The sequence below is a fragment of the Nyctereutes procyonoides genome, unplaced genomic scaffold, assembly GCF_905146905.1.
Source record: "Nyctereutes procyonoides isolate TBG_1078 unplaced genomic scaffold, NYPRO_anot_genome, whole genome shotgun sequence".
In the NCBI taxonomy this organism is placed as follows: Eukaryota; Metazoa; Chordata; class Mammalia; order Carnivora; family Canidae; genus Nyctereutes; species Nyctereutes procyonoides.
The window spans coordinates 49,410,215-49,437,869 of record NW_026575121.1 but is presented as its reverse complement, the minus strand read 5'-3'; the positions used below and the strand labels follow the sequence as shown (position 1 = coordinate 49,437,869).

The following is a 27,655-nucleotide window of genomic DNA, read 5'->3' as shown; positions in this document are numbered from 1 at the left end:
AGCACTCCCAACCTAGGTCTCTAATCCCCGCCTCTTTCGGATCTACTCCCCCCATCCCTGGTGCTCCGACTCCGGGCAGACCCCCTCCGCCTCCAGACCCAAGCCAGCTGCACCCCTCCCCACCCCTCTGCCTGAAATCCCACCTCTGTCTAGGCACCAGCATGTAGCCATCGTGGCTCCTCCGTAGACACGACCGTATCAAGCAGGTTGGCAAGTTCACAGGATTCTGGTGAGTCTTCTCACGTGCAAGACTGCGGTTTTCAGAGCTAAAATTTCACTCGGAGCCAGAAGCCCGTTTGACATTCTTGGCCTGTCCCTTTACAAACATGCTGCAGCGGTTAGGGGATTCTGATGAATAACCTTTGATTCTCACAAATTAAGTACCACTGCAGCTACCTGAGTAAAATAAAAGTCAAGTTCGGACTGGAGACCCTTTTATCTCCACATAAGAACCACTGCCACGGGAACCTGAGCTCAGGGACTCAGAAAAAGTCCTAAGCGGTCCTGGAGGGTGTGCGTTCCCAATTTTGGACTCCATTTCCCCGAAATTTTGTTTTTTTACTTTCTAATCCTAAACTCAGCCTCAGTTTATGAATCAGGACTTCAGAGGCAGACTTTCCTTAATTTGGAAAGAGGGGGAAAGGGGGTGGTTCACCATAGACTTTTTCCTTCTTCCCTTCTCTTTTCAGTCTGGAATCTGCTTGTTTGAAAATTAGGCCAGATCTGTTACTACTGTTCTCACCAAGTCCCAAGTCTGCATGATCTTTTCTAGGCTTTGGGAAACCAAACCACATGGCTCGCTGATGCCCCCCGCTGGCATGCGTCACTATGCATTGAACACAAAAGGTTTTTCTCTAGGGATCCCATCAGCCCGAAAGACTTCTGGGGTCTTGACAAGGGGTGTTTTGGGGTATTCAAGCTCCTGCAATCAGTGGCTGCAGTTGGGTCAAATCTGCAGGAAGAGCCACGGGCCAAGGATGGGAACTCCAGTGAGGTCAAGAGAATATCGTGCCCAAGACTGAAGAGTCAGATGTGTGTGCAGGGTTGGGGTGTGTTGGGGGTCGGGGTCGAGATGAGCTGCAGGGGTGGGGCGGTAGCTGGGCCTGGCAGGTGCGTGATACAGATGGGCAGCTGGAAGAGAGGCTGGGGGTCAGGGAGAACTTGAGGGCGACTTCTCACTCTGCCCCTGAGCAGGTGCATGCCTGCGGTCATAGGCCCCCCCCCCCATCATACTCCCATCAGTCGGAGGGCGCGGAGGCTCTTCCTTCAGCAGGACGAGGACCTTTGAGAGGTGATCCCATTTAGGAGAGAAGCCAGAAAACTGACCCAGAAAACTGACCAGAACCGCAGGGTGCTTGGACCCTTCTGATCGGGGCTGCACGCTGGGGTCCTCGCAGGGGGGCTGTCTGCTTCCCAGCCTCTGGGCCCTCGGCCCTGAGACGCCTCTGCCTCCGGTTTGGTTTGGCCTTGTGCAGAGCTGTTTGAGAGAAGGCGCACAGGAGCTGGTGGAGCTCCCGACACGGGGGAGCGCTCCCGGGACCTTCTCGTTGGAAGGTCGGAGGGGGGGTGCGGACGGGCTCGGCCATCCGTACCCGAGCGCACCTCAGTGCACTCGCAGCCTGTCCTGTATGAGCCACTCACTGGTCTGTGAAAGGAGCCGGGGACGGTCTGCCCGTCGACTGTCCTTACACCTGACACAGGGAGACTCAGATCAAGTCAGGGCCTGTACTGGGACCAGTGGGGCTCCCAGAGTCATCTCAACCCCCATTCTGAGCAGCCTGAGGGCCCCAACAAGCCTAAGGATGGGGCCTCACGGGGCCATCTTACAGGAACAAAGGGGCTTTTCTCACTTCCAAAAAAAGCACCCAAATCTTCTGAAGAAAGATGAGCACTGGCAAAACAAAAAACTAAAGAATTTTGGTGGTAAATTATACAGTCTAGAACAAAGTTTTATTTAGGTAAGTCTAATAAAAAATATCACAAAGTAAAACACATTAAAAACTTTATTATAAGTATTACACTTGTCCAAATTTGCATCAATTTGATACATTGCCGCTCCTTTTGCAGAACACAAGAGTCACATCATTGCCTTTGATCTTAACAGTTGCCCTGCTTCCATCCCCTGGCCCTCACCAGGCCCACCCCTGCCTCCCTCTGCCTCCCTCCCTCCTGTGGCGGTGTCCTCTGCAGGCAGTCCACCCCGCCTGGCATGGACATCAGGTCACACGGGGCTGGGGAGCTCCTGCCTCCAGAGCGGCTGGGCCCCACACTGCTCCAGGGAGCCCCTGCTCTGTCCTGTTTTCACCCCCAGCCTGAGAGGATAACCGCACATATTCTGAGCAAAAGGAACCCCAGTTAAGTTCCACAGAGTATTCCAGAACCTTGAATCAGAACTTATTATTTTCTTTAATGGAAGTGAGGAGGAGCAGGAGTTAGAGATACTCCCTGGATGAAACGGGCAGGAACTGTGGGGAGTAGGATCTGCTTCTCTGTTTCTCCTTCCTCACTCAGGCCTGGCTAAGACCGAGTGCAGCAGATCTGTGCTGTTCACCCCCTAGAAAAGGTGACACCCAGCAGCCACTGGGGTTTGAAAGCAAATGTGAGGGAAAAAATAGTGATAAGAAATAGTCCATAAGGAATACTTTGCCATGTTCTTCCTGAATAACATTCCCCTGTCACGGGATTTATGATCGGATATAATGTAGGCTGTCACATTACAGTGGAAAGAATATTATATTAGCAATAATTTCCCATTGTGGGTGCTATTCCATTGCTTACAGAAATTTGCAGTTTTAATGGATTTTAAACACATTAGGAATTTCCAAACGAAGGAAAATGCCCCATTAAAAAAATGCAGATAGAAAAATACATGCTGATTTAATGGCAAACTTATTTTCGAGACTTTTTTTAACGGCAATGGCCTTGGAATGAAGGGAGGAGCGGCGGGGACCACCGTTTGCCCATGAGAGCACAGGAGGACGCATGCCCAGGACAGTGCTGGCCCCAGGCTGCCTCAGGGTCAGGACCTCACCCGCTTGGGGGGGGGGGGGCAGCAGCTTGGCCAGTCTCTATCCACCACTCAGGACCCTCAGTGCTGCAGCAGGAAGTTGGTAGCCACATTCAGGTCATTGTTTGAAGCTCTCAGGGCTTCCAAAGCATCACCCCTAGAAAATCCCATCTCCATGAGCCGAGCAACCTGAAAACAGAAAAACCAGAAATCTGATGAGGTTGAAGACTCTGCTACTTAGCCACCAGCCCCCATAATGTTCCTCATGAGAGTTCTGTAGGAGAAGTTTCTTTAAAAACCCCTAATTTTCATTTCAGTCTGAAATCTGATCTTTGAAAAATTTTGATGAGGCACAGCATAATGTGCCATAAAGTGCTTACCATATAGCTAATAAGTATAATTATCTCATTTAATCCTTATTTTAGAGACAAGCAACGAGCGTCCAAGGGTCAAGTGACCTGTCAAAACGAGCAGAGGGTGGATGAGCCCAAGGAGTGCTGCCTGGAAAGCTGGTCTGTACAAGCAGCCCTCCGTTCACACAACTTTCACACTTCAGTATCAAATCTGATTCCTGCAAACAACTCCTCAAGGCATGTTTCCTTGTGCATGTAAACAGTTGCTTAATTGAATATTATTTCTGATGCTGGCAAACACCGGTGACAAAAATCTGTGCAGGTTCTTGGAATCACATAGAGAAGTGTCCTTTGGATGCCTATACCTCATTAACCTTTCATGTGAGTTGTAACATTTGCTAGGTTCCTGGTGGTGGTGGGGGCTCTCTGGGCAGCTGCAGAGAATGCATGCACAAAAAAGGGGGGGTGAGGCCTGAGGCAGAAGCAGGGGGCGGAGGAGGTAGCTAAAGTTACCAAGGGTAGGGAGGAGGAGGCTTGCATTTTCTTGACCACAAATCCTGAACCTGTGAATACAGAGGTTTCCTGTACTTTGACATACAATTTCCAATGGAGTGGGCAGTGCCACTAAAGTTTATTTGTAAACTTTTTTCGCATTTAGAGATGTATTATAAACATATTTATGACCCCAAACTAGCCAAAGGAATCTATTCTTCGTACTTATGTTGAAATATACGTTTGCAATAATATGTAATGAAAAATGACACACATGTTGAGATTTTCACATGTGGGTGAAAGAGGCTTTTGTGGACTGAAGACTTAGTCACCATTTCTAATGTCTTGGGCAAAATGGAAAGAAAAAGCCTGCTACTACCCTCCTTCCCCTGCTAGGGGAGTCGGGGTGTGTGAGCAGGGCGGGCAGAGGGGCCGCAATGAGGTAGAGGGGGAGGAAGGAGCACAGAGCCAAGTAGGTGGCGGGGCCCTCGTCCCTCCAGGAGCCTCAGGGAGAGAGAGGAGGCAGGGGGCACTTCTCAGAAGCTCAAGTTCTAGCTGGAATCTTTCAAACTGAGGCTGTGATCCCTCTTTAGTGCGTCACCAACACTTAGTGGGTTAAGATTAGCATTTAAAATATGCATGTAGTGGGGGTCTTTCTTCCATAAAACTGCATTTCAGTTCTCCATATGCACACATATGCATGCTGTGCATGGTGTTTCTTACTGTGGGCTGTGGTCAGAGACTCTCGACAGCTGCTTTCTAAAGAACAGTCGGGCCTGGGAAAGGGCTGTCGGCGAGTGACAGGCATGGCCCTCACACGCGGGAGAGCCCCGGGGGCCACGGGCAACGGCCAGCTCCGCTCCCCAGGCCGACAGGCAGTGTGCAGAGTGGCAGGGTTCTTCTGCTTTCACTTCTGGCACCAGGAAAGAACCACCTTCCCCAGAATGTCACAAGCAATCCTCACTCACTGGTCAAGATGGAAAGTTCTTCCTCAATCGAAGAAGAATCTGCCTCTCACCAGTTGCCACCCATGGGACTTCAAAGGTCCTAATTTTGCCCTTTGAAGTACCAGGAAACAACCCCATTCCCTTTTCCGGGTGAAGCACTTGGCACGTCTGAAGGCTGCCATCCTGCCCTCTCCACCTTCACTTCTCCGGGCAGCACCCCAACAGGGCCCTCGCCGCCTTGACTGCCGGTGCCTCCTCTCCCAGGGGCTCTTCCTTCGTCCCTGGCCTGATTAGCTCCGCTTCATCCGTGGGCTCCGGGGCGCCTGGCCCTGCCCCATTCTCCCAGACGAGAAGGAACCCCAGAGACATCCTGCGGCTCCAAGGACCTGCGTCCTGTGCTCGCCATGGTTGTGACTTGCACCCGTACCCGTCGGGAGGGCTGCTCCCTGCCACTCCGTGGTGCGCCCTCTGAGAAGGGCCGTGGCTGCCTCACCGACTCCTGAGCTTCAGGACTCGTCACTTTCTCGTGGCCCTCCCGGCAGTGCTCGCCCGCTGCGCCGCCCTGGGGCCGCAACCTCCATACGGCACGGTGTGCTTCTGTCGTGTGCACACACACGTGTATGCGTGTGCCCATGCTCCTTTGTGTGCGGCCAGGTATGCTGGGGCCTGCTATAAACACTCCGGTATTTTCACCTGAAATGCCTCCAAGCCAGGCCTTGCATATCCTACCGTGGAAGTTTTATGTGTTCTTCTGGGTTTAGGACCTCACGGACCTCCGTTAACGAACCTCCGTTAAATGTCCTCTGGCCATTTTCTAGCCAAAAACTAATTTCAGTTTAAATTCTGTTGTCTCCAAGTTACTCAGCTCCCTCAAAACTGTATCATCCCCAGATTTGATTAGTAAACCTCTATAAGGTCACTCATGTGATTACTGAAAATGTCAAGCAGGCAAAATCAAAGATGTGGCCCAGAACTCACGAGAGGCCTCCCTTTCTCAACTGGCGAACCAAGAGATTTTTAGCCAGCTTAAAACCCACTTCATATTATAACTATCCATTCCACTTGTCACCGATGTACCTCTCACAGTGACAAGATGTAGTTAGATGTCTTGATGACATCCTGTGTTAGCAGGAGCAGGTTAGTACCTACAGACCACAACACTCTTCTTAACACTCAAGTCATCTGTTTGATAATCTATTTTAGGCTCTGCCAGACATGAAACATCAATTTTGCCATTTGATTACCAGAATCCACACTTTCCTCTTTCCTTGGGGGGATTTCAAACTGAGTATGACTCGCCTTGATTTTTCTGCCCCGACCAGCACACTCTCGGGGAGTTGGGCTCCAGGACTCGGGCTGGACGCGTGTCAAACCGAGGCAATCCTTCCTACGTTATTACCTGGATTGAAGTAACCCTTAATGATGTCTATTCCACCTACTTCTAGCTAAGAACCACTATCTTTAGTGGAGTTAATGGAGCTTAGTGAGGATGTGGGCAGCTCTACCCGCCTTCTCTCTGTTATTCATGAAAACAACAGCTCTGCCCAGCAACATGGCTGTTCTGAACAACTTCAAACAGTGTGGCCAACACTACACTCACCACCACAACTTTGTCACCTTTAGTACATCAAGCATAGCTAAAGACTGGCGGCTTCTTTGCACCTAGCCAGCAGGAATAAATCTGTTTGACAAATCATGATTCACAACCTGGAACTGATGATGTGTGAGCCAGACCCACACTGGTGGCAGGCGAGGGTGCTAGGCCACAACTTCCAGCTGGTACTTGAGTCTTGTGTCCAGGGACTCTGAATCTGGTTTGGAGTCCAAAAGGTGCTGACAGTGGGCTGGCTGCACAGACCACCACAGTAGAGCACCAGTACTGACTGCATGCAGGCCCTGCACTTGCCCCCCTAGAGGGGATCTCCTGGGTGTCCCAGGGAACATAAGTGACGTCAGCGCAAAGGGAAAAGCTTTCTCTGCATGTGAGGCTTCCTCCTGAGTTTGCTCTCTCAGAAATGAAGAAGCCCACGTGCGCCATCGTTGGTTTTAACAACTGGGCTGGGTTTTTCACAGGTCTTTGCTGAAGAGCGCGTTGGCTGTACGTATAAGGTTGCAGCGCCTGGCCATGCCTCCTCTGAAGGCTGGCGATCAGGCCCTGTTAGCCAAAGCTGACCTCAGAGCGTCCTGCGATTTTTAGGGGTGAGACGACAAGTGTGATTGGAGAATGGTCCTGGATGAATGACCTTGTACTGTAACCAGATGAAAAAACTTATAAAGTAGAAATAATGTTAATAGTTCTTCTTTTAAAAATCTGTAAAAATTACACTAAAAAAGTATATCTGTAAGTTTCTCCTAGTGTCCCAAACAGTAAACACCCAAGGGAAAGTGAAATTGTATGCTTGGGCTTAAGAATGTGGGTAATAACCAGGCAGAAAAGACAAGAAGCAGGGAGACAGCAGTTCTGACAGAGGTTTCTTAACTGCTCCCATTTGCCAATGGGGGGCGGTGCCAGGAGGGGTTCCCCTGCCCACAAGGAGGCCTGGCGCTGCCGTCCCTTCCAGGTGTGGTACAAGGTTCCCAAGCAGAGTTTGAACTGCAGCGGGTTGGTGACACAGACAACAGGTGCCTACAGCTCCCTTGGGTGCTCCACCATCACATGACAATGTAACAACTGCAATACCGTAGCAGTGACCTGTCCTTGACCTCTAGCCAGCTTGCCCAATGCCAGTGTGCTCTGTCACTGTCTGAGGAAGAGGCTTATCAGCACCTGAAGCATGAGCTCCTGCAATGACCTGTAGTCAGAGAAGCAAATACAGACAGGACTCCAAAGATTCACAACTCCTTAAAATAAAAACACAGAGAAGGCTGGTGGCTGTGTTAGCTCTGACCTCAGTGCAAGAGAACCGTCCCAGCCCCTGCTGCGGAGAGGGTAGTTTCCCATCAGCAGGCAGGCAGGGCCCAGGCTCTGGGGTCAGGCCCCACACGCCACATACGCACCGTGTGAGCCAGGCAGGGAACTAAAACTGTGGGCTTGAAGCATCACCACGGTGGGCGACATGTGTGAAGGGCCTTGCCTAGTAACCAGCATCTGACAGGTACCCAGTAGGCACTGCCCCTGGTGAGAATTCTCACCCCTCTGAAGACTGACTGGCCCAGGTGTGTGGGTCCCTCCCTGTGACCCTCTTGGCTTCAGTTCAGAGGGTTCCCACAACCTGACAAAACCACTCTCAGGTTTTGTTTTTAGCGTTCACTTTAATTGCTTTCACTTTACTCAATTTATATCCTTTGTTGGGCAAAGAACTACTGTGTCTATTACACCAATTAGGGAGCCCTGGTTTGTTTTCAAGGAACCCCAGCTAGCCCCGAGTGGCTGGGAGGAGGGTCTCAGAGCAGAAGAGTCAGTCCCTCTGGAGCCCCTGGTCACTGCCATCGAGGGACAGGCCTGAGCTATGCCCAGAGGCTAGGGACCTGGTACAACATTGGCTCGCGGCAAAGTCCACCCTGACATACACATCCTACTGGAGCTTACTAACAGCCATGCTTAAACACGAAGGCAAAAATGATTTTTGTTACCTATTTCTAGTGATCAAATAGCACACAGAAGAGCTGGCCTGAAAATTCTAATGTGGTGAGCCCAAGTAAGGGAAAAAAGATAGGAAGGATCGCTTTTAAAATTCTATCAAGGGCAGCTTGGGTGGCTCAGCAGTTGAGCGTCTGCCTTCAGCCCAGGGCGTGATCCTGGAGACCTGGGATCGAGTCCCATGTCGGGCTCCCTGCATGGAGCTTGCTTCTCCCTCTGCCTGTGTCTCTGCCTCTTTCTCTCTCTGTGTGTCTCTCATGAATAAATTAAAAAAAAAAATTCCAACAAAAGCCTACATTATTTGTGACTCTTAGAAAGCCTTACTTTACATTTGTATAAATTCTGGCAAATATTCAATTCTGATGATTATATAAATAATGATATTTACAGATACTCAGTCTACCTCCTTCCCCATCCAAAGCATATATATTAGCCACAAAACACATTAAATCACACTGAAAACCCAATTTGTTTCCTCTGCAGGCTGCTTCCTGCCCTTTTAGTTCAACTATTAGAACGTCCAAGGGAAGAGAAAACATCAATGTAATATCTCTTCGTCCTGACTAGATAAAAATATGAAAATACATCCCGATCAGTTTAAATCGAGTTGTGACCATATAGGAGTGTCACTAACTTAACAAATATTCAGAGACTCTCTTGGCGGCTCCAAGGGTCTGTGTGAAGTAACCACGGTGAGCCGGTATCTGTGACTCGGGTGCTGTCCATCTTCCCCAGCAGATGAGCTCCCGGGGACTGGGACCACGCCGGTCATGTGTCCCCCCGACTCCCTGACACAGAACCACAGAGCCTGGCACAGTGGTGATTAGAGAAGGGGCTTCAGTTTAGTGATGTAAGTTCTTTAACGAACTGAACGTGTGGCGGGGGAAGACTACTAATAAACAGCCAAAATTATAAAGCTGGTAAAACACCAAGGCCACCACGGCAGACGACCATGAGACAGACCACAGACACTGGCAGACACACCTGGCGTCTCGGTCTGTCTGGGCCTGGCTACGTTCGCAGTAGTTTGGGAAACTTAAAAAATGCTCTGTAAACTTTTCTGGAAAACATTTCTTTCAACATTCCTTCTGCACTTTGGAGCACGGTGAGTACTCTCTTTCTGCTTGTGCATCATAGGAAAGCTTCTGCCTAAAACTTCTCACCAGAAAACATCAGAATAGAGTTCACCTAGGTTTCTAGTCTAAACATCTAAATAACCCTTCTAATTTCTTTAAAAAACCAGGTGTAGGGCAGCCCAGGTGGCGCAGCGGTTTAGCGCCGCCTTCAGCCCAGGGCGTGATCTTGAGGTCCAGGGGTCGAGTCCCATGTCAGGCTCCCTGCATGGCGCCTGCTTCTCCCTCTGCCTGTGTCTCTGCCTCTCTCTTTCTCTCTCTCTCTGTCTCTCATGAATAAATAAAATCTTAAAAAAACAAACAAACAGGTATAGTTGGGTAAACATCCAGAGAGAGTGTGTTAGGCTTTCCTGTCTTCCACATCACTGATTCATAAAAACTGAAGGTACCTGAAGGGAACACCACCAATGCCTGTTTTCTGGAGCCAAAGACCTAGCTTTCTCGAGGCAAGGTTCAGAGATAATTCAATGTAAGGGACAGCAAGGGGAAGCTGGCCCTGGAATCTAGCCTAGCCGTGTGGAAGGTCCCCCGGCAGCATGTGACTCTGCCAGTGGCTCTTGGTCAAGGTCCGAGGCTCCCATTTGGCCAGCTGAGTGCAGAAACTTGACCAGCAGCAGGCAGCGCAGGAGAGCACTCGCTTAGGCAAACAAGGCACAATGTGTTTTCCCCATAATAAGCTTTCTAAAGAGAGACACTGCCAAACAAGAAAAAGAAACCTATAGACATGGAGATAAATCTGCATCAGTTCTCCTTTCCTTTTTAAAAAAAAAATTCTTTATGATTGGGACATGTATGCCTACTATCTCAAGATAATGCTTACTCGAGGGAATAAATGAAATCCCACTTTGGCCTTCTACTTGCATTCAACTACTTTTCGACACTAAGGAAACAGGACATTCTTTCCAATGAAATGTATGGCAGTGAAATACACTGTTTTGTTCAAGTAAGACTGTGGTTTTCTTTAACTTCCCTTTAACTTAGGGTGTCAAAAACAAATGGTTTTGAGGGTTCTTACTTCCCAAATTCTGATACTTGTAGGAAGTGATGCCCACCTGAAAGATGCCCGACCCAATCCCATGCTGCCTTGCCCATTTGTGGCAGGCAGCTGGGCCATGTGCACACCCTGCCAGGAGGAGCAGCCCAAAATCACAGGGAGAAGTGGCTCGCCCTTCCCTCCCCTTCATTGTAACAATCACATTACCGCTTGGGGCCAGCTGGCTCTCCTACCTCATGGCCACCCCCACCCCCCCACCCTGGCCTGCAAGTGCGGTGTCAGATCACCTGGGGATCTCTTTCGCTGTCACTTGACCACTCCCCTCCTCCTCAGAAATGCTGAACCCCTTTGATGACACCTGTTGGCTGAGTGAATGGTTACTGGTTATTTTATGCTTTTGCCTGGCTACAGACTGCCCAGAGGCCCCTTATTTTGGCATATCTGCTTTGTTTAGACTTTGGTACTGAGAAGACCCTCATGACAGACTGGATGAGCTCCAGTGCTTGTATCTTTTGGAATACCCAACAGAATTAGGCAGCCCAAAAAGTTGGTTATTTGATTGCCATGCAATATTTCATTCTAACATGTTTAGCTTTGGTATTTCTCTTAGAAAACCTATTTCTAGGGGATCCCTGGGTGGCGCAGCGGTTTGGCGCCTGCCTTTGGCCCGGGGTGTGATCCTGGAGACCCGGGATCGAATCCCACGTCGGGCTCCCGGTGCATGGAGCCTGCTTCTCCCTCTGCCTATGTCTCTGCCTCTCTCTCTGTGACTATCATAAATAAATAAAAATTAAAAAAAAAAAAAAGAAAACCTATTTCTAATCTAAGCATTCAGATGGAAAAGTCTGACATAATACTACTCTCTAACACATTTGTAAAATGAAACAAAAGAAACAAGTGTTCTTTTGACCACAACTTCACATTCAGCCCTGCTCTCACCACTGCTAGGCACCCTCTGTGTCATGTGGGAAACAGGAAGAGATGGTATTAGCCCTCACGGAGCTCACCATCACCAGGGAAAAAGACACAACTTGGGTCACCGCTGGACCAATTCCCCCTTGCTGCAATTGTAGATACACAGAGGAATATAAAGTGTTTCCCAAATAAACAGCATGTTAGTGAGGGGATTGTTTGTACAAGGCTGAGTATTTACGGTTGAGGTGGGTTTTTACAGTGACGGTGAAGGTTCCTGAGATGGGAACAAGAGAACCTAAGATTAAGATTCTTTTAGATTAAATGCATTTTGCTATTTACCAGCTAAGACTGAAGTGTCTTCTGTGCTGAAAGCCATTCTCTCTCTACTTGGGTCAATGAATAGTTCAGACGACATGAGAATGGAATCCACACGACAGGTCTCATGTATCATAAGTGTACTAAATGGTCATATAGCTGATCAGGGTAAAAGTCTCATAAGCGCTTCTAAGCACATTTCCTGGGCAGTTAGGGAAGAAGTTATAATATGCTCCTTCCTCCATGTGTAGTCCACCTTCCAGGGAAACCCAATGACATAACTCCCTTTTAGGATCCTACCATCGTTCGTTAGTGCCTACAACGCAGAAGTGGAAGTTCACACACCACTACAGGACCCTAGGGAGCCTGCCTGGGCCCTTGGGCCATCTTCCATTCCAAACTCCTCCCCCGTGCTTCCCCAAACTTAATGCACTTTTCACCACACCACATGCAGACAGATGCCGCTGCCCCCATGCTCCGGTGCTGCAGTCCTTTCTTAGTTTCAATGGTACTGGGGCACTTGTGCAGAGTGGGCTAGAGCTGTCTCCAGGCCTGGCTCCCTACACCAGGCTCTGCCCCAATTAAGGGCAGGAAATGATGCCGTATTTATCTCTGTATTTCATGAATCAAGCCCAGGGGTCAGCCTGACACAGAACAGACAGGTGATAATTCTTGGCTGATGAGGAGGAAAAGAGGGGTGACTTGAAATCTGTAACATTTTACCTCCCTTAGCTCTGGATTAGTCCTATTTAATTTCCTAGTCCAAGTTTTCTTGTGTATCCCATTAAGAATAAACTGAAGCGTCATTTTCTAAGATTGGGGGGCTTTGGGAAAGACAAACTTAGTGATTTTTTCCTCCTTTGATTAAAAAAAAATAGGATGTTTACAGGACAGAATTTCATTGTTAGAGTATAGGTGTAATGAAAATCACTGGTTAAAAAGAAGAAAGAGAAATGGAATAACATATATACTTATTTTTAAGATAGGAGACATTTGAGAATTGGAATAATGTATATACTTATTTTTAAGATAATAGACAGCTGAGTACATTTTATTATTATAAAGAGGTTTGACAGGGTGGTGCTAGGTTTTGACAGATTCTTAAAAGGGACTGGAATGGCATCTTCAAGGGCCAATGAGTTAGTTGGCAAAGGTGTTTTGAGTCCATCCACTAGTTGAAAAATAATAAAAGTAGGTTGGGAAGAACTAAAAATTCAGAAACTTAACAAGAACCTAAGCAGAAAAAGTGGCAAAGTTTTGGGATCCCTGGGTGGTGCAGCGGTTTGGCGCCTGCCTTTGGCCAAGGGCGTGATCCTGGAGACCTGGGATCGAATCCCACGTCGGGCTCCCGGTGCATGGAGCCTGCTTCTCCCTCTGCCTATGTCTCTGCCTCTCTCTCTCTCTCTCTCTATCATAAATAAAAAAATAAATAAAAAAAATAAATTGTCCCTTTAAAAAAAAAAGTGGCAAAGTTTTTCTATGGCCCTGTGTTTGACTATTACTAGATTTAATAAGAGATGCACATTCTTCCTTAGAATATTCCTGGCTTTCCTACCTTAAAGAACTCTCACTAAAATTCCTAAAGTATTTTTTTTTACATCAGAAAAACCTCAATCGTTTTTATTGTCCTTGGCTTAGAAAATTATTAAGTTTCTTAATGAATGTATTAAAATCTCATGACTCTGATATTTAAATAAAGAAGATATAGCACGATTAATTGAAGAATGAAGCATAAAGAGGTTTTGTTCATTCAAGCTGACTACATTACTAACAAATATTATTTTAGATAGTGTGTAGCCTCAACAAACTAACCAAGAGATTATACACGAACTGTATATTTCTTAATGTTATTATAAACATCCTGAGGGCAAGAACTTTTTTTTTTTTTTTTTTTTTTACAGTTTGGCTAACACCTATCACAAGAAGAGCCAAGAGTCTACATAACAAGCAACACCCAGAGAAGGATCTGTGTTTTAATGAAATGACAGTCTGTAACAGCCATGTTTGGGATAATCAAAAACACAAGACACAAGGTTTAGAAAATCAATGAATAAAAAGAAGCTTATGTTAAAAACAGCCTGTGATATATTTACATCTCTTCCTATCAGAGCAGGGAAGTAAATGCCGTTGAAACGGATTCTGACAACATGTTAACCTGTTGTCATTCTGGGAGGATCAAGGAAAATGATTCATTAAAACACCCTGAAGACTTCAATTACACACATTCTCCTTATTGTCATGTTCTGACACTTCTGTTTCAAAATGTCAACACTAAGAACTATCTCACCTTTAAATACCTCATATCGTTAACGGCTGTTCTGTGATGAATGTGACCCACGGTTCTGGCAAGTAAACAGTAATAGAACAGAACTCTACTTCTTTTTACCTGAATTGGAGAGTATTAGCTTATTTTTTAATGTTTTTAATTTTTTAATGTTACCATATATATTGTACCATGTATATTGTATTGCTGAGTTACTGGGATTTTCATATGTATGGGGGTACCATTTTTCTAGCAATCCTCTAATGGAGGTGGAAGAGAACATCCCCTTCCTCCACCTCTCCATCCTAAGAAGCTACTAAAATGATCAGTCTGAGTGAGAAGTTGTGAGGGGAAAAGTTAGATCAATTCATCAGGCATATTCAACCAGTTTCTTTCTAAGGCATTTATGGTGGCCTAATCCAGGGTGGCAGTGGGAACCCTGCCCAGACCAGGTGCCCTGGGTCCTAGTGACCTTTATTGACTCTGGGGACAGGACAGGTGACAGCCTGGATGGCATGACCAGCTTTGGAATGCTGCCCTTGATTTGTTGGATGAGAGGAAATCAACATATGCGAAGGAAATTTATTTATTTATTTTTTAATTTTTTATTTTTTTTATTTATGATAGTCACAGAGAGAGAAGAGAGAGAGGCAGAGACACAGGCAGAGGGAGAAGCAGGCTCCATGCACCGGGAGCCCGACGTGGGATTCAATCCCGGGTCTCCAGGATCGCACCCCGGGCCAAAGGCAGGCGCCAAACCACTGAGCCACCCAGGGATCCCCAGAAGGAAATTTAAAAGTCTTATTATAATGCTTTGAACTTCTTCGATGGATATTTTTTTTAACTTTCTAGTTTGAAATTATTTCAAACTTATAGAAAAGTTTCAAGAATAGCAAGAACTCAAATACTCTTCATTCAGCTCACCAGAACTTTGCCACAGCTGCTTTCTCTCTCTCTCTCTCTCTCTCTCTCTCTCTCTCTCTCTCTCTCTCTCTCTCTCATGCTTTCCTGGAACATGTGAGATGAAGCTGCATATACCATGTCCCTTTACCCTGTACCCTTCAGTATGTTAATTTTCTTAAGAACAAGAATATTCTCTTTCCTAACCACAGTCCGTAGAGATACTAACTCCTAGACACTCAACCTTTATATAAAACTTTGATCTACGGCAGCCCGGGGGGCTCAGTGGTTTAGCGCCGCCTTTGGCCCAGGGTGTGGTCCTGGAGACCCAGGATCGAGTCCCACATTGGGCTCCCTACATGGAGCCTGCTTCTCCCTCTGCCTGTGCCTCTGCCTCTCTCTGTCTCTCTCTGTGTCTCTCATGAATAAATAAAATCTTTAAAAATAAATAAATAAATAAATACTGTGATCTAATCCAGTGTCCAACTGCACCAGGTCAGTCAAACATGTCTGTTTACCTGAAGTTCTTCCTGGTACAGAGCGTGGTCTAGGATCATGTCTGACATGTCCTTAACATGCCTCCTCAGTCTCTAACTGGAAGCAGCTTGTGACGTCACTACTGAAGAATATGGGTCAGGGATTTTAGTATATGTGCTGCCGAAGCGAGCACAAGGGTCAGGGATTTTATATAATGTCCCTCAAATTGGGTTTATCTGCTTTTTCTTTATGACCAAAGTTATGGATTTAAAAAAATATATTTATTTATTAATTAATTTATGATAGACACACACACACACACACACACACACACAGAGGCAGAGACATAGGCAGAGGGAGAAGCAGGCTCCATGCACCAGGAGCCCGACGTGGGACTCGATCCCGGGCCTCCAGGATCACGCCCTGGGTCAAAGGCAGGCACCAAACCGCTGCACCACCCAGGGATCCCCTGGATTTTTTATTGTAATATATAACTGATGTATCCTTTAAGGGCATGCCCATGGCGCCTTTGGTCCATTACTGGTACACTGATTCTTATAACTGGGTTAAGCTGGTGTCCAATCTCTCCACTGTACAGTTAACTATTTTTCCTTTGTAATTAATAAGCAAAGTATCTTGTGGGGAGATACTCTGAGATTACATAAATAGTCCATTCTTCGTGTATTGATGATTTGTACCTAAATTGATTTTTGCTCTGATAGCTGCAAAATTATAATTTTCTAATACTATCCATCATTCTTTATTTTTTGCTTTACATTCCTTTTTCCTTGAGGATGTATATATCCACATAAATATCTCCTAATATCAGAATGAACTCATGCATCACCCCCCATCCAGTGGATTATATTAAGTACTATCCTTATTTATTTATTTTTAAAGGCTTTATTTTTCAGAGAGAGCAAGAGAGAGCATGTGCATGCATGAGTGAGCACGCGCACGCGCGCGCGTGTGTGTGTGTGTGTGTGTGAGAGAGAGAGAGAGAGAGAGAGAGAGAAAGAGGAGCCAAGGGAGAGGAGAGAAGCTTAAGCAGACTCTGTGCTGAGCGGGGAAGCCCGATGCAGGGCTGGATCCCACAACCCTAAGATCATGACCAAAACCAAGAGTTGACACTTAACCACCTGCACTACCTAGGCACCCCTGTGCTTATTTATTTTGATATCCAAATCTGATGTGCCAAGTTTGATCAGTGGGATCCCATCAAGCTAGCTCCCTTAGTTACAGAGCACTTCCTTAATTCCCTGCATGCTGGTCCAGGATTATCATGTTCCTTCCCAACCATGGGCCTGTGACCCACCATTTCATTTCTCTAAAGAGGCTCATTTCTGTTAGTGGGCCAACATATTGAGAAACTAGATCTGGGCACTAGGTGTGGTCAATGCTACTGGGATGCCATTGCTTTGGATTCTTTTAGTTTGACAGAGTTAAGACACATGTGCACATACACATAGACACACACACTCTTATTAAATCATGAGTTTACACTAATACCTCTAATTCCAATCCAACCCCACAGGGTTCTTCCTGTATTTGTATTTTCTTTCTTCTACAGTAAGATCAACCTAGCTCCTCATTTGCTCAAATTTATAATACACATACAATATAATTTCAGAATTGCTGTACTCCTACTACTGTGAAAATAAACCCAGGAAGAGCTTATGATTTCTTTGCAATTATTTTTTGTCTTTAGACTGATGGTATATTATGTTCAAAAATTACTAAAATTAATTTTTCCCTCTCTCCTATGATTATGTTATTCATTTAAAGTACAGTTGGATCCTTTATTTGTTTCTTTTTGGTCTATGGTTGTCCCTATTGTTGATTTGCCTTTTGATTATGTAAAATAGTAACCTGATTCCTAAGTCAAATCATACAAAAGCTATACTTAGAGAAGCATTACTCCCTCCCAGTCCTTCTGTCTTGTTCTCTCCTAGCCCTTATAGAGAACAAAACGTCAGTAGCTTCCTCTATATATAAAGTATTATAGATTTCAAAATAAGTGATCACATTTTTTTTTTTTTCCAAATCATGCCTTCCTCAAACCTGTAAGACCCACGGTGGCCAATAAAGGCCCAAGTGTCTATCACTGTTACCAGTAACAATTTAACTGTTACCAAAAGTTTTGTATGCTTGCTTTCTTTCAAGTCTGGTTTACCAAGACTGCTTCAAGTCTCCTAAACACAGGTTTAGGAGAAGCACCAGTGTTACTGCTTACCTGTTCCTCAGAAACCTCCAGAGGAGGAGATGCTTGTTGTTCAGACTGCCGACCATCCTGATAGTTTATATTTCGTCGCTGACGTAAAGGAGGGAAAAGACGATTCCAATTGATCATTCCTCCCTAAAAACAGATCAATACATAGTGATCAGACATAGGAGAACCATCTTAATGCTTGGAGGCGCTTTTTTTTGCAATGAAGTCACATCCATAGATTGGGAAATAAAATGTCATGCCGATCTGCTGAATGCAATGAATCCAAACCCTGAAGTATCACATCACCCTTCAACAAGATGAAATCAAGAGAAATGGGGGAGGAGCACAGAGAGAAAGAAAGTAATGATACTGCCAGAGTTATCTGTGCAACTTGGCTCTGGAAAGCAAGGGAAGATGCATACAGACACTCCTAATCTCAGCCTCACTGACCCTGTGCCATCTCCCCTGGACTTCAGGGCTCTACTGGACATGACAGGGAAGATGACACAGAGCTAAGGCTAACTCACTGCTGGCAACCAGAAACCCGGAGCTTCCACAGCTTCTCCTTCTCCTTCTTCCTCCTCCTCCTCCTCCTTCTTCTTTAAAGATTTTATTTACTTATTCATGAGAGACACAGAGAGAGGCAGAGACAAAGGCAGAGGGAGAAGCAGGCTCCATGCAGGGAGCCTGACGTGGTACTTGATCCCGGGACACCAGGATCACACCCTGGGCTGAAGCCCAGGCGCTTAAACCGCTGAGCTACCAGGCTGCCCTGCATGACGCTTTTTAAAAATCCATGTTTTTAGCTATCTGCCAATATTTTAATTCATCAATTTAATGCTCTATTTCTAGATTTAGGTAAATTACAGACTGAGATAACATGAAATTTTTCCTACTATAAACATTTAAAAATGTAAGACAAAATTAAAAAAAATATTTCACATGCATAGCTGAACATAAAAGGAAGACATGGAGGTCCCAAGGTGCCAGAGACAAGCACTGGCAAACCAGAATAGTAAGCAAGCAAGCTGCCAAGGTATAAGGGTGAGCACATACTGCTAACCTAGAACCATTTGGACTTTATCACCATTTGGGTTCAGGAGACGAGGCCTTGGGTAGGAAAGAGGTAGTGACTCTGAGCTCATCACCTACTTAAAGGCACAATCCTCAAATGGCAACATCCTTAGTGAAAGAGAAGATGAGAAAAAACGAACCCAAAAGGTGCTCTTTTTGAGGGAGAGGGCAGGAATGCTCGCCTGCCTGAGAATTAAGAAATGAGAAATCTGAGGTTGAAGTTACATAAATATGTATTTTAAGAACCCATCAAAAATTATGTAAGAACTGGTTCTGGGATAGAGTTGGATATACCCAAGGAGCCAAGCAGAAGCAAATATAAAATTACTCTGTAGGGCCACCCTCTTACCCTGAGATTACATGAGATTTATAGATAAAACTCCTATTGGAAATACTTAGCATCCAAAATTCAAAACCCACGAGGAAAAAAACCTATCATAATCAAGACTCAGTGTATACAATAAATAGGACGATTAGATCCCAAGAACTTAAATTTTTTAAGAAGACTTTATTTATTTGAGAGAGAGAGAGTGAGAGAGAGCAAGCACGAGTTGGGGGAGAGAGGCAGAGGAAGAGGAAGAAGCAGATTCCCTTCTGGGCTGGAAGCCTGACGTGAGGCTCAATCCCAGGACCCAAATATCATAACCTGAGCCAAAAGCAGATGCTTAACTGACTAAGCCACCCAGGCACCCTCTCCCAAGAACCTAAATTTATAACAATCTGAAAACAAACATAATTTCAGAAGTTTTAAAATGACTAAGACATAGAAGGAAGACTTTTAAAAAGGTAAGATATTATAAAAAAAAAGTTTTGAAAAAAAATTAGGGAAATTAAAGAGAGACACTAAGATATTATATAAAATTGTTTTAGAACAATTTGAAAGAAATTCAAATATGGTGGTGATAATATATATACATGGACAAATTCTCCATTTTGAAATGTCTCCCACCTACCTCCAACAACAAACCTAAACATCAATAAAGACGCTGATGGAAAAAGATGGAAAAGGAAATATCAGAGAAGTATCAACAAAAGAAAGCTGATGTCATTATATGCATGTCAAATAAATTAGACTTCAAGAGCAAAAAAGGCATTAGTGCTGATACAATCACTGAGATGCATCAGTATTTTTTTTTTTAAGATTTTATTTATTTGAGAGTGAGACAGAGTGAGAGAACGGGGGAGGAGTAGAGAGAAGGACAGGTAGACTCCCAACTGAGCACAGAGCCAACGCGGGGCTCAATCCCACAAGCCTGAGACGGCCTGAGCTGGAACCGAGTTCAACGCCCAACTGACCAAGCCATCCAGGCACCCCATATCACTATTATTTTTACTAACACAACAGCGTAAAGCTCAAAAATTAAAAGAACTACTCAGACATGTATTTAATTTTTAGCATCTGTTGATAGAGCAGATAAAGTTTAATAAGACAGAATATAAATAACAAATTGTATCAGTGGGTGTATATAAGCTTGTACTCAGTATTTATAGTATATTTTTCTATCATAGATAAAATATTTTAAAAAGTAATGGTACATTAAGTCCTTATGAAATGTCCATAAACACCAAAATGTAAATACTACACAGACTATATTTTTTGGCCACAATGCAATTACATTTGAAATTGATATCAAAATTACAATTAATACAAAACAAAAATTCACACACTGGAAATCAGAAATGGAAAAACCCATAATATATATTAGAATATAGCTACAAGTGAATAAAACTGAGCACAGTCAATTGAACATCCAACTCTTGCTTTCAGTTCAGGTCATGGTTTCAGGGTCATGAGATTAAGCCCTGCACCGGGCTCTGCACTCAGCAAGGAGTCTGCTTGAGATCCTCTCTCTCCCCGTCTCCCTCTGCCCCTCTTTCCACTCACATGTATGTGTGCTCTCTCTCAAACAAATAGATAAAATCTTAAAAAAAAAAAAAAGAATAAAATTGAGACTATTACTTATCAAAGCTGGTGGGATATAATTAAATAGATATAATTTTAAAATATTGACCTTAAGAAAATGAAGACTGACAAAGAATTAAGTATATTCAAGAAGTTAGAGAAAATAGTAATAATCTAAAGAAATAAAATGAGAGCAGATGTTAGCTGAGAGATTTGGGAGCAGATGTAAATAAAATGGAAAATAAAGACAGAATCAATAAAGTCCAATGTTGGGCTTTTAAAAAAAAAGATTATATATATATATATTTTATATATATTATATATTTTGTATATATATATATTTTGTGTGTGTGTGTGTGTGTGTGTGTGGTAAATCAAGAGTCGGATGCTTAATCAACTGAGCCACCCAGGTGCCCTGAAGGTTGGTTGTTTGAAAACTCAAGTAAAATGGAAAACCTGGCAACCCTGATGACAAGACAAAGAAAGGGACATAAATTGTATTAGGAATAATGCAAGAGATACCATGGCAAACATTAAAAAAGAATAAGAATATTTTATTCATATTAATAGCTATGATGAAATAGATTATTTTCTAGGAAAAATGTAACTTACTAAAACTTGATATTCAAGAAGAAACAAAAATCGATAATCATTTTTGAAAACTGTTCAGGAGCATCTACTAAAGCTGAACACGTGTCTACCTCAGCAATTTTGCCCCTAGACAACAGAAATGCAAATGCATGTCCACCAAAAGGCATGGGCTAGAACATTCTTAGTAGCATTATTTGTAATAGGCAAAGACTGGAAACTACCCAAATGTGCACTAAGTATAATGGATAAATTATGGTATTATGGTATAATCACATAATATAAAATCACACAGTAGTTAAAGTGAAAAACTACAATTATATGTAGCAATATAAGTGAATCTCTCAAATATAATGTTAAATAAAATAAAACACAAAGTACATTTATATGATTACTTTTATAAATATTTACTTCTATGTATACTTCCATAAAAAGCTACAGAAAGAGCTAGAAAACTGGACTATTCTAGCCACTAATATAACTGAATAATACTTAAAAAAGTCTTCCCACCAAAAATCTATAGGTGAAGTCTACAAAACTTTTAAGGATATTCCATCTTATAGAAATTGTTCTCGAGAACAGAAAAAGAGCAAAAGCTCCCCACTGAATTTTTTGAGGCTATATAACACTGTTTCCAAAACCAGAACAAGGCCATTACAAGAAAGAAAAATTATAGGACAATTTGTTTTTCATTTATGGACAGATATAATAATCCTAAATAAAATACTATCAAACTCAATCCAACAATGATTTTAAAATAAGCATCTTATCTGAAATAATGTACTATATTAGGATTTATCTCAGGAATCTCAGAAAAAATAATAATCTAATTCACATATTAACAGTTTGAATGTCTACTACCACCTCTTGCATTCAATACATGTCATAGGATAATGAGGGCCAAACTAACCAACCATGAAAGAAAATGCAGGATGAAAAGAAAAACAAAACTGCCATTATTTACACATTAATTGTCTGCTAGGAAAATGAGAATAAGAGAGTACAAGACACAAAAGTATCAGTAACAGTCCTCTATTGTGATTATTGAGAAGTATATAAAATAGCTAACAAATAAAAACTACTAGGTACTTAAGAATTAAATCTAACAAAAGATCTGCAATATTTAATGGAGAAAATAGTAAATGATGTGGAAAGCAAAGGTAAAAGTTACTTTAATTAAACTTCCTTACAACTTAGAGCCCATGGACAAGTATGTGGGACAGGAAGAGTGACCCTCCTCAAGGTGCCCAGCTGCCTAAATGTTAATACTTTGTTAGAGACAAAGGCAACCTCAGCTTGACATTAATCCTACCTCAAGGATCCCGTAAGTCTTCTTTAGCATATAAAAATCCCTTTGATTTTTTTTAATCACTACCTCCGCCCCAAGATATATGTTAGCAATCATCCTCTAAACACAGGGCCCACTGATATCCATCTGAAGGGTCCCGTGACTAAGGTTACACTAGACAGTAGTAAATGACCCCTCAAGATCCTGGAAACCTCGCTGCCAAATTCCTTAGGCACTTCCACTATCCCTGACCCTCTCTTAACTTGAAAGTTTATGATCAGTCCCTCCTTACAACCCTACCGCAGTTCTTTCTGCCCAGGGGTCTTTTCCCTGTGCTTTAATAAAACCATCTTTTTTGCACTGAAGATGTCTCAAGAATTCTTTGTTGACTGTTTGCTCAGTCAACATTTCACATCAATAAACTTGACTACTTCAGATATCAGAAGACGTAAGTGAAAAGACTGCACAGTCTTGCCTGCAAAGATTCAACTCTGCAGTCTGCTCATACACTGTGGATTTCAGTCTGCAGAAAAGACCATTAGTTGGCTCTGAATATCTATACTCCCTTTTCTTTAAAAATAGGGTTTTCTGTGTGTGTCTGACATATGGTTTCTACATTTCTCAGTTCTAGCCACATGGACTCAATTCTGCCAATAGTACTATGTAAAGAGAGGGGCGAACAGGACTTCCAGATGATCTCAGAGGCTGGATGTGCCCTTCCTCATCAGGTTCTACTTTTTCCTGGAGCTAAAAGCAGCTGTCCTGGGCAGACAGGTAGAAGTCCTGTATCAAGGACAGAGCAGGGCCCGGAGTAAAGGAGCCTGGCCCCACAACTTCATGCCCCTGCCTTGTTATCAGGCCAGGGCTGTCAACATCAGCACTTCTTTTATATGAGAAACAAGTGTCTGCCTTTTAAAACTTTATTTTGTGGGGCATGTGGGTGGCTCAGTCAGTTAAGCATCTGCCTTTGGCTTAGGTCCTGATCCTGGGGTCCTGGGATCCAGCCCTGCATTGAGCTCCCTGCTCAATGAGAAGTTTCTTCTCCCTCTCTCTCTGACCTCCCCACTGCTCTCTCGCTCTCAAATAAATAAATAAAATCTTTTAAAAAAGACAACTGTTATTTTTGTGTTTTCTGTCATATGGAGCTAAACCTATTCCTAACTGCTATATACTCAAAATCCAAAAGTGTGTGGCTGTGTTTTGGTTGAATTAGATAATGTGAAAGTGAGTGAATTAAGGGTCAAAACTAGACATGGATATTTTGAAGAAGTATAATAAAGGGTATTTTTTACTACTAGTACCAGTCCTAATGGACTTCCTATTAGACTGTGGTAGTAAGTAAAGTAGAGTGGCATTAGTACATGATAGGCAAACCATGCAAAGAAACAGGACAGAGTGTCTAAGAATCAAAAGTAAACACTGGTACTTAGTCTATGACAAAGCAGACATTACAAGTCAGCAGGAAGAGGGCACGCCACTTAATGAACAGCCATGGGACAACCCTGGCTATATGGAAAAAGATAAAATTAGACCTTTACTTCATACCATATACAAAAATAAGTTTATTTTAAAAATAACCTTAAAGATTTCGGTGACACAAAGAAATGGAAAGACATTCCATGCTTATGGATTGGAAGAACAAATATAGTTAAAATGTCAAAGCATTTTACTACCCAAAGCAATCTACAGATTAAATGCAACTTCTATCAAACTACCAACAGTATTTTTCACAGAAGTGGAATAAACAACCCTAAAATTTGTACGGAACCACAAAAGACCCTGAAAAGCGAAAGCAATCTTGAAAAAAACAAAACAAAACAATTCTAGGCTTCAAGTTATATTACAATGTTGCAGTAATCAAAGCAGTATGGTACTGGCATAAAACCAGACACACAGATCAATGGAACAGAATAAAAGCCCAGAAATGAATCCAAAATGATATGGTCAATTAATCTTCAATAAAGGAGGAAAGAATATACAATGGAAAAAAGACAATCTCTTCAACAAATGGTATTGGGAAAACTGGACAGCCTCATGCAAAAGAATGAAACTGGACCACCTTCTTACACTATACAGAAAAATAAACTCAAAATGGATTAAAGACCCAAATGTGTGACCTGAAACCATAAAAATCCTAGAGGACAGCATAGGTAGTAATTTCTCTGGCATTGGCTGTAGCAACAGTTTTCTAGATATATCCTCTGAAGCAAGGGAAATAAAAGCAAAAATAAATTATTGGGACATTAAAAAAAGCTTCTGCATAGTGAAGGAAACAATCGATAAGACTCAAAGACGACCTATGGAATGGGAGAAGATATTTCCCATTGACATTTCCAATGAAGGGTTAGTATCCAACATATTTAAAGAACTTACATGCAACCCAACACCAAAAAAAAAAAAAATCCAATTAAAAAATGGGCAGAAGACATAAACAGACATACAGATTTTTTCTCCAAAAAAGACATACAGATGACCAATAGGCATATCCCTCTTCATCAGGAAAATACAAATCAAAAATACAATGAGGTATCACCTCATACCTATCAGAATGGCTAGTATCAAAAGCTCAAGAAACAACAAGTGTTGGCAAGGATGTGAAGTAAAAGGAATCCTATGCACCGTTGGTGGGAATGCAAACTGGTGCAGTCACTGTGGAAAACAGTATGGGGTTTCTTCAAAAAGTTGAAAACAGAACTATCCTAGGATCTAGTAATCACACGACTGGGTATTTGCTCAAAAGAATTTCTAAAAACACTAATTCAAAGGACACATGAACTCCTATGTTTATAGCAGCATTATTTATAATAACCAAATTATGGAGGCAGCCCCAGTGTCCATTGATAGATGAATGGATAAAGAAGATGTGGTGGTGTGTGTGTATATGTGGGTATAGTGTAATATTATTCAGCCATAAAAAAGAATGTTCTTGCCATTTGCAACAACATGGATGGAGCTAGAAAGTAAAATGTTAAGTTAAATAAGTTAGTCAGACAAAGATAAATACCATGTGATTTCACTTGTATGTGGAATTTAAAGAAACAAAAGAAACAAGCAAAGGGTAAAGGAAAAGGAGAGAGAGATAAACCAAGAAACAGATACTTAACTACAGAGAACGTAAGTAATTATGGTTACCAGAGGGGAGGTGGGTGACAGGGTGGGTGAAACAGATGAAGGAGATTAAGAATATATTTATCAAAAAAAAAAGAATATATTTATCATGATGAGCACTGAGTAATGTACAGAATTCCTAAATCATTATATTGCGCACCTGAAACTAATATACCACTGAACGTTAACTACACTGGAATTAAAATTAAAAACGGAAGGAAGGAAGGAAGGAAGGAAGGAAGGAAGGAAGGAAGGAAGGAAGGAAGGAAGGAAGTTAATTAAAGATTTAAATGTGGAAAGCTAAATTGTTAAAAATTTTGGAAGGGGGGCCTGGCTGGCTCATTTGGTGAAGCATGCTACTCTTGATCTTGGGGTTGTGAGTTCAAGCCCTGCGCTGGGTGTAGAGATTACTCTAAAAAACTCCACTCTTAAAAACAATTTTTAGAAGAAATAAAGAATATTCTTTATGTCTCTGAGATGGAAAAGAATTTCTAAAACAAAAATATAAAAAGTAAATCATTAAAAAAGGACTGCTAAAAATTGGAGCAAGAACTTTGTATGATTAAAAAAATAAAGTTAGAAGACAAAGTACAGATTAACAAAAAATGTTTGCAGCATATAACTGAGAAAGAATAACCAGAATATACAAAGAATCAATGAGGAAAAAAAAATAAATGAGAGAAGCTAATAATGTATAGCTGAGCTTTAAACAACATGGGTTTGAACTATGCAGATCCACTTACACACAATTTTTTGATAAACACAGTACAATTTGTGGTATCAGTGGGCTTCCAGTCAACAACAGGCTGTTAGTAATTATATTTTGGGGTAGTCAAAAGTTATACCTGGATTTTCCACCATGTTGGGGTCAGCACCTCTAACCCCCACGTTGTTCAAGGGTCAACAGTATTCCCACAGACCATTTACACAAGGGAGAACCCTGAGTCAACGCGCAAAAGAAAAGACGTTCCACTCACTATGATTAGGAAATGCAAATTAAAACAGCAATTATTTCTTATCCACAAGACAGGCAAAAATAAAATGTCTAACAAAACCAAGTACAGGGAAGGTGTGAAGGAAATGGGGACTCTATGCATTGTCATTTAGAGTATAAATTGGCACAAACATTCTGGAGAGCAATGTGTCCAGATAGAGTAAAACTGAAGATATTCTATGACCCAGCAATTTCACTTCCAGGTAGTTACAACCGCCTAATGTGACTGTGAGGATGTTCTACGAAGCACTGATTATAGTATCAAGTAAGAGAAAACGTAAAAAATGCAACTGTCCTTAAGTAGGGAAATAAATTAATAAATGGTTCTATTACATAAAGGACTATCATATGAGCAGCTGGAATAAATGAACTACATTTATCAAATAAGTCTCCAAAATACAATGTCAAATGAACATAGAAAGTTATATGAGAATATGAATATGTAATACCATTTACATAAATTTTTTAAAAACTCAGAACAGTATACTGTTTAAATGACTTTATAGGTATATACTGGTGGTGATTTTACCCCTGAGAGGATATCTGAAGATGTCTAGAGGCATTTTTGGTAGGGTGCGGGAGGCAGGGGATAGGATAGTGGTGGTGCTGCTGTGTGTAAACAGGGATGCTGGTAAGCATCCTATAATGCACAGGACAGACCCCACCATAAAGAATGGTCTGGACCAAAATGTCTGCAGCTTCTAGGTTGAGGAACTCTAACATAAAAACATGTGCTAAAGATACAAACACCCTTAGGGTTAAATACCACCCACCAGCTGCAGGACAGTGGGAAGGGGGATGAACCTTTGGTTGAAACTGTAACAATTTATTTCTTTAAAGGGAGTGAGAGTGGAAGAGTAGGCAAAGCAAAACAAAACCTCAATCCCTCTGTTCTTGGGATGGCAAAAAGTGCTTAAAAAGCAGAAAATTACAGGAGTTCTAGGCTCTAGGATGTTTTGACACTAATTTGCTCTTGATGCAGGTTAACTAGGAGCCTCTACAAACAGGAAACGCTTCCTTCACTTTGTCTTCTTCAAAAGCAATAACCACATATTTAAGAGAGGAAAAAGGAAACAGCTTGCATTTTGAACAACCGCTTTATGAAGTATCTGTTA

The 27,655-nt window shown here is 42.8% G+C and overlaps 1 protein-coding gene across 1 annotated transcript in view; it reads right to left on the bottom strand.

Moving 5' to 3' along the window:
* Window positions 1-1,985: 1,985 nt before the first annotated feature.
* The window catches only part of UBAC2 (UBA domain containing 2), a 174,912-nt gene continuing 149,242 nt past the window's right edge, over window positions 1,986-27,655 (bottom strand). Inside the window, exons 8-9 of the mRNA XM_055335998.1 lie at window positions 17,610-17,732; window positions 1,986-3,196 (exon numbers count right to left, since the gene is read on the bottom strand). Of these exons, the coding sequence (XP_055191973.1) occupies window positions 3,089-3,196; window positions 17,610-17,732 (231 nt within the window). The 3' untranslated portion in view covers window positions 1,986-3,088. The remainder of the gene's footprint in view (window positions 3,197-17,609; window positions 17,733-27,655) is intronic.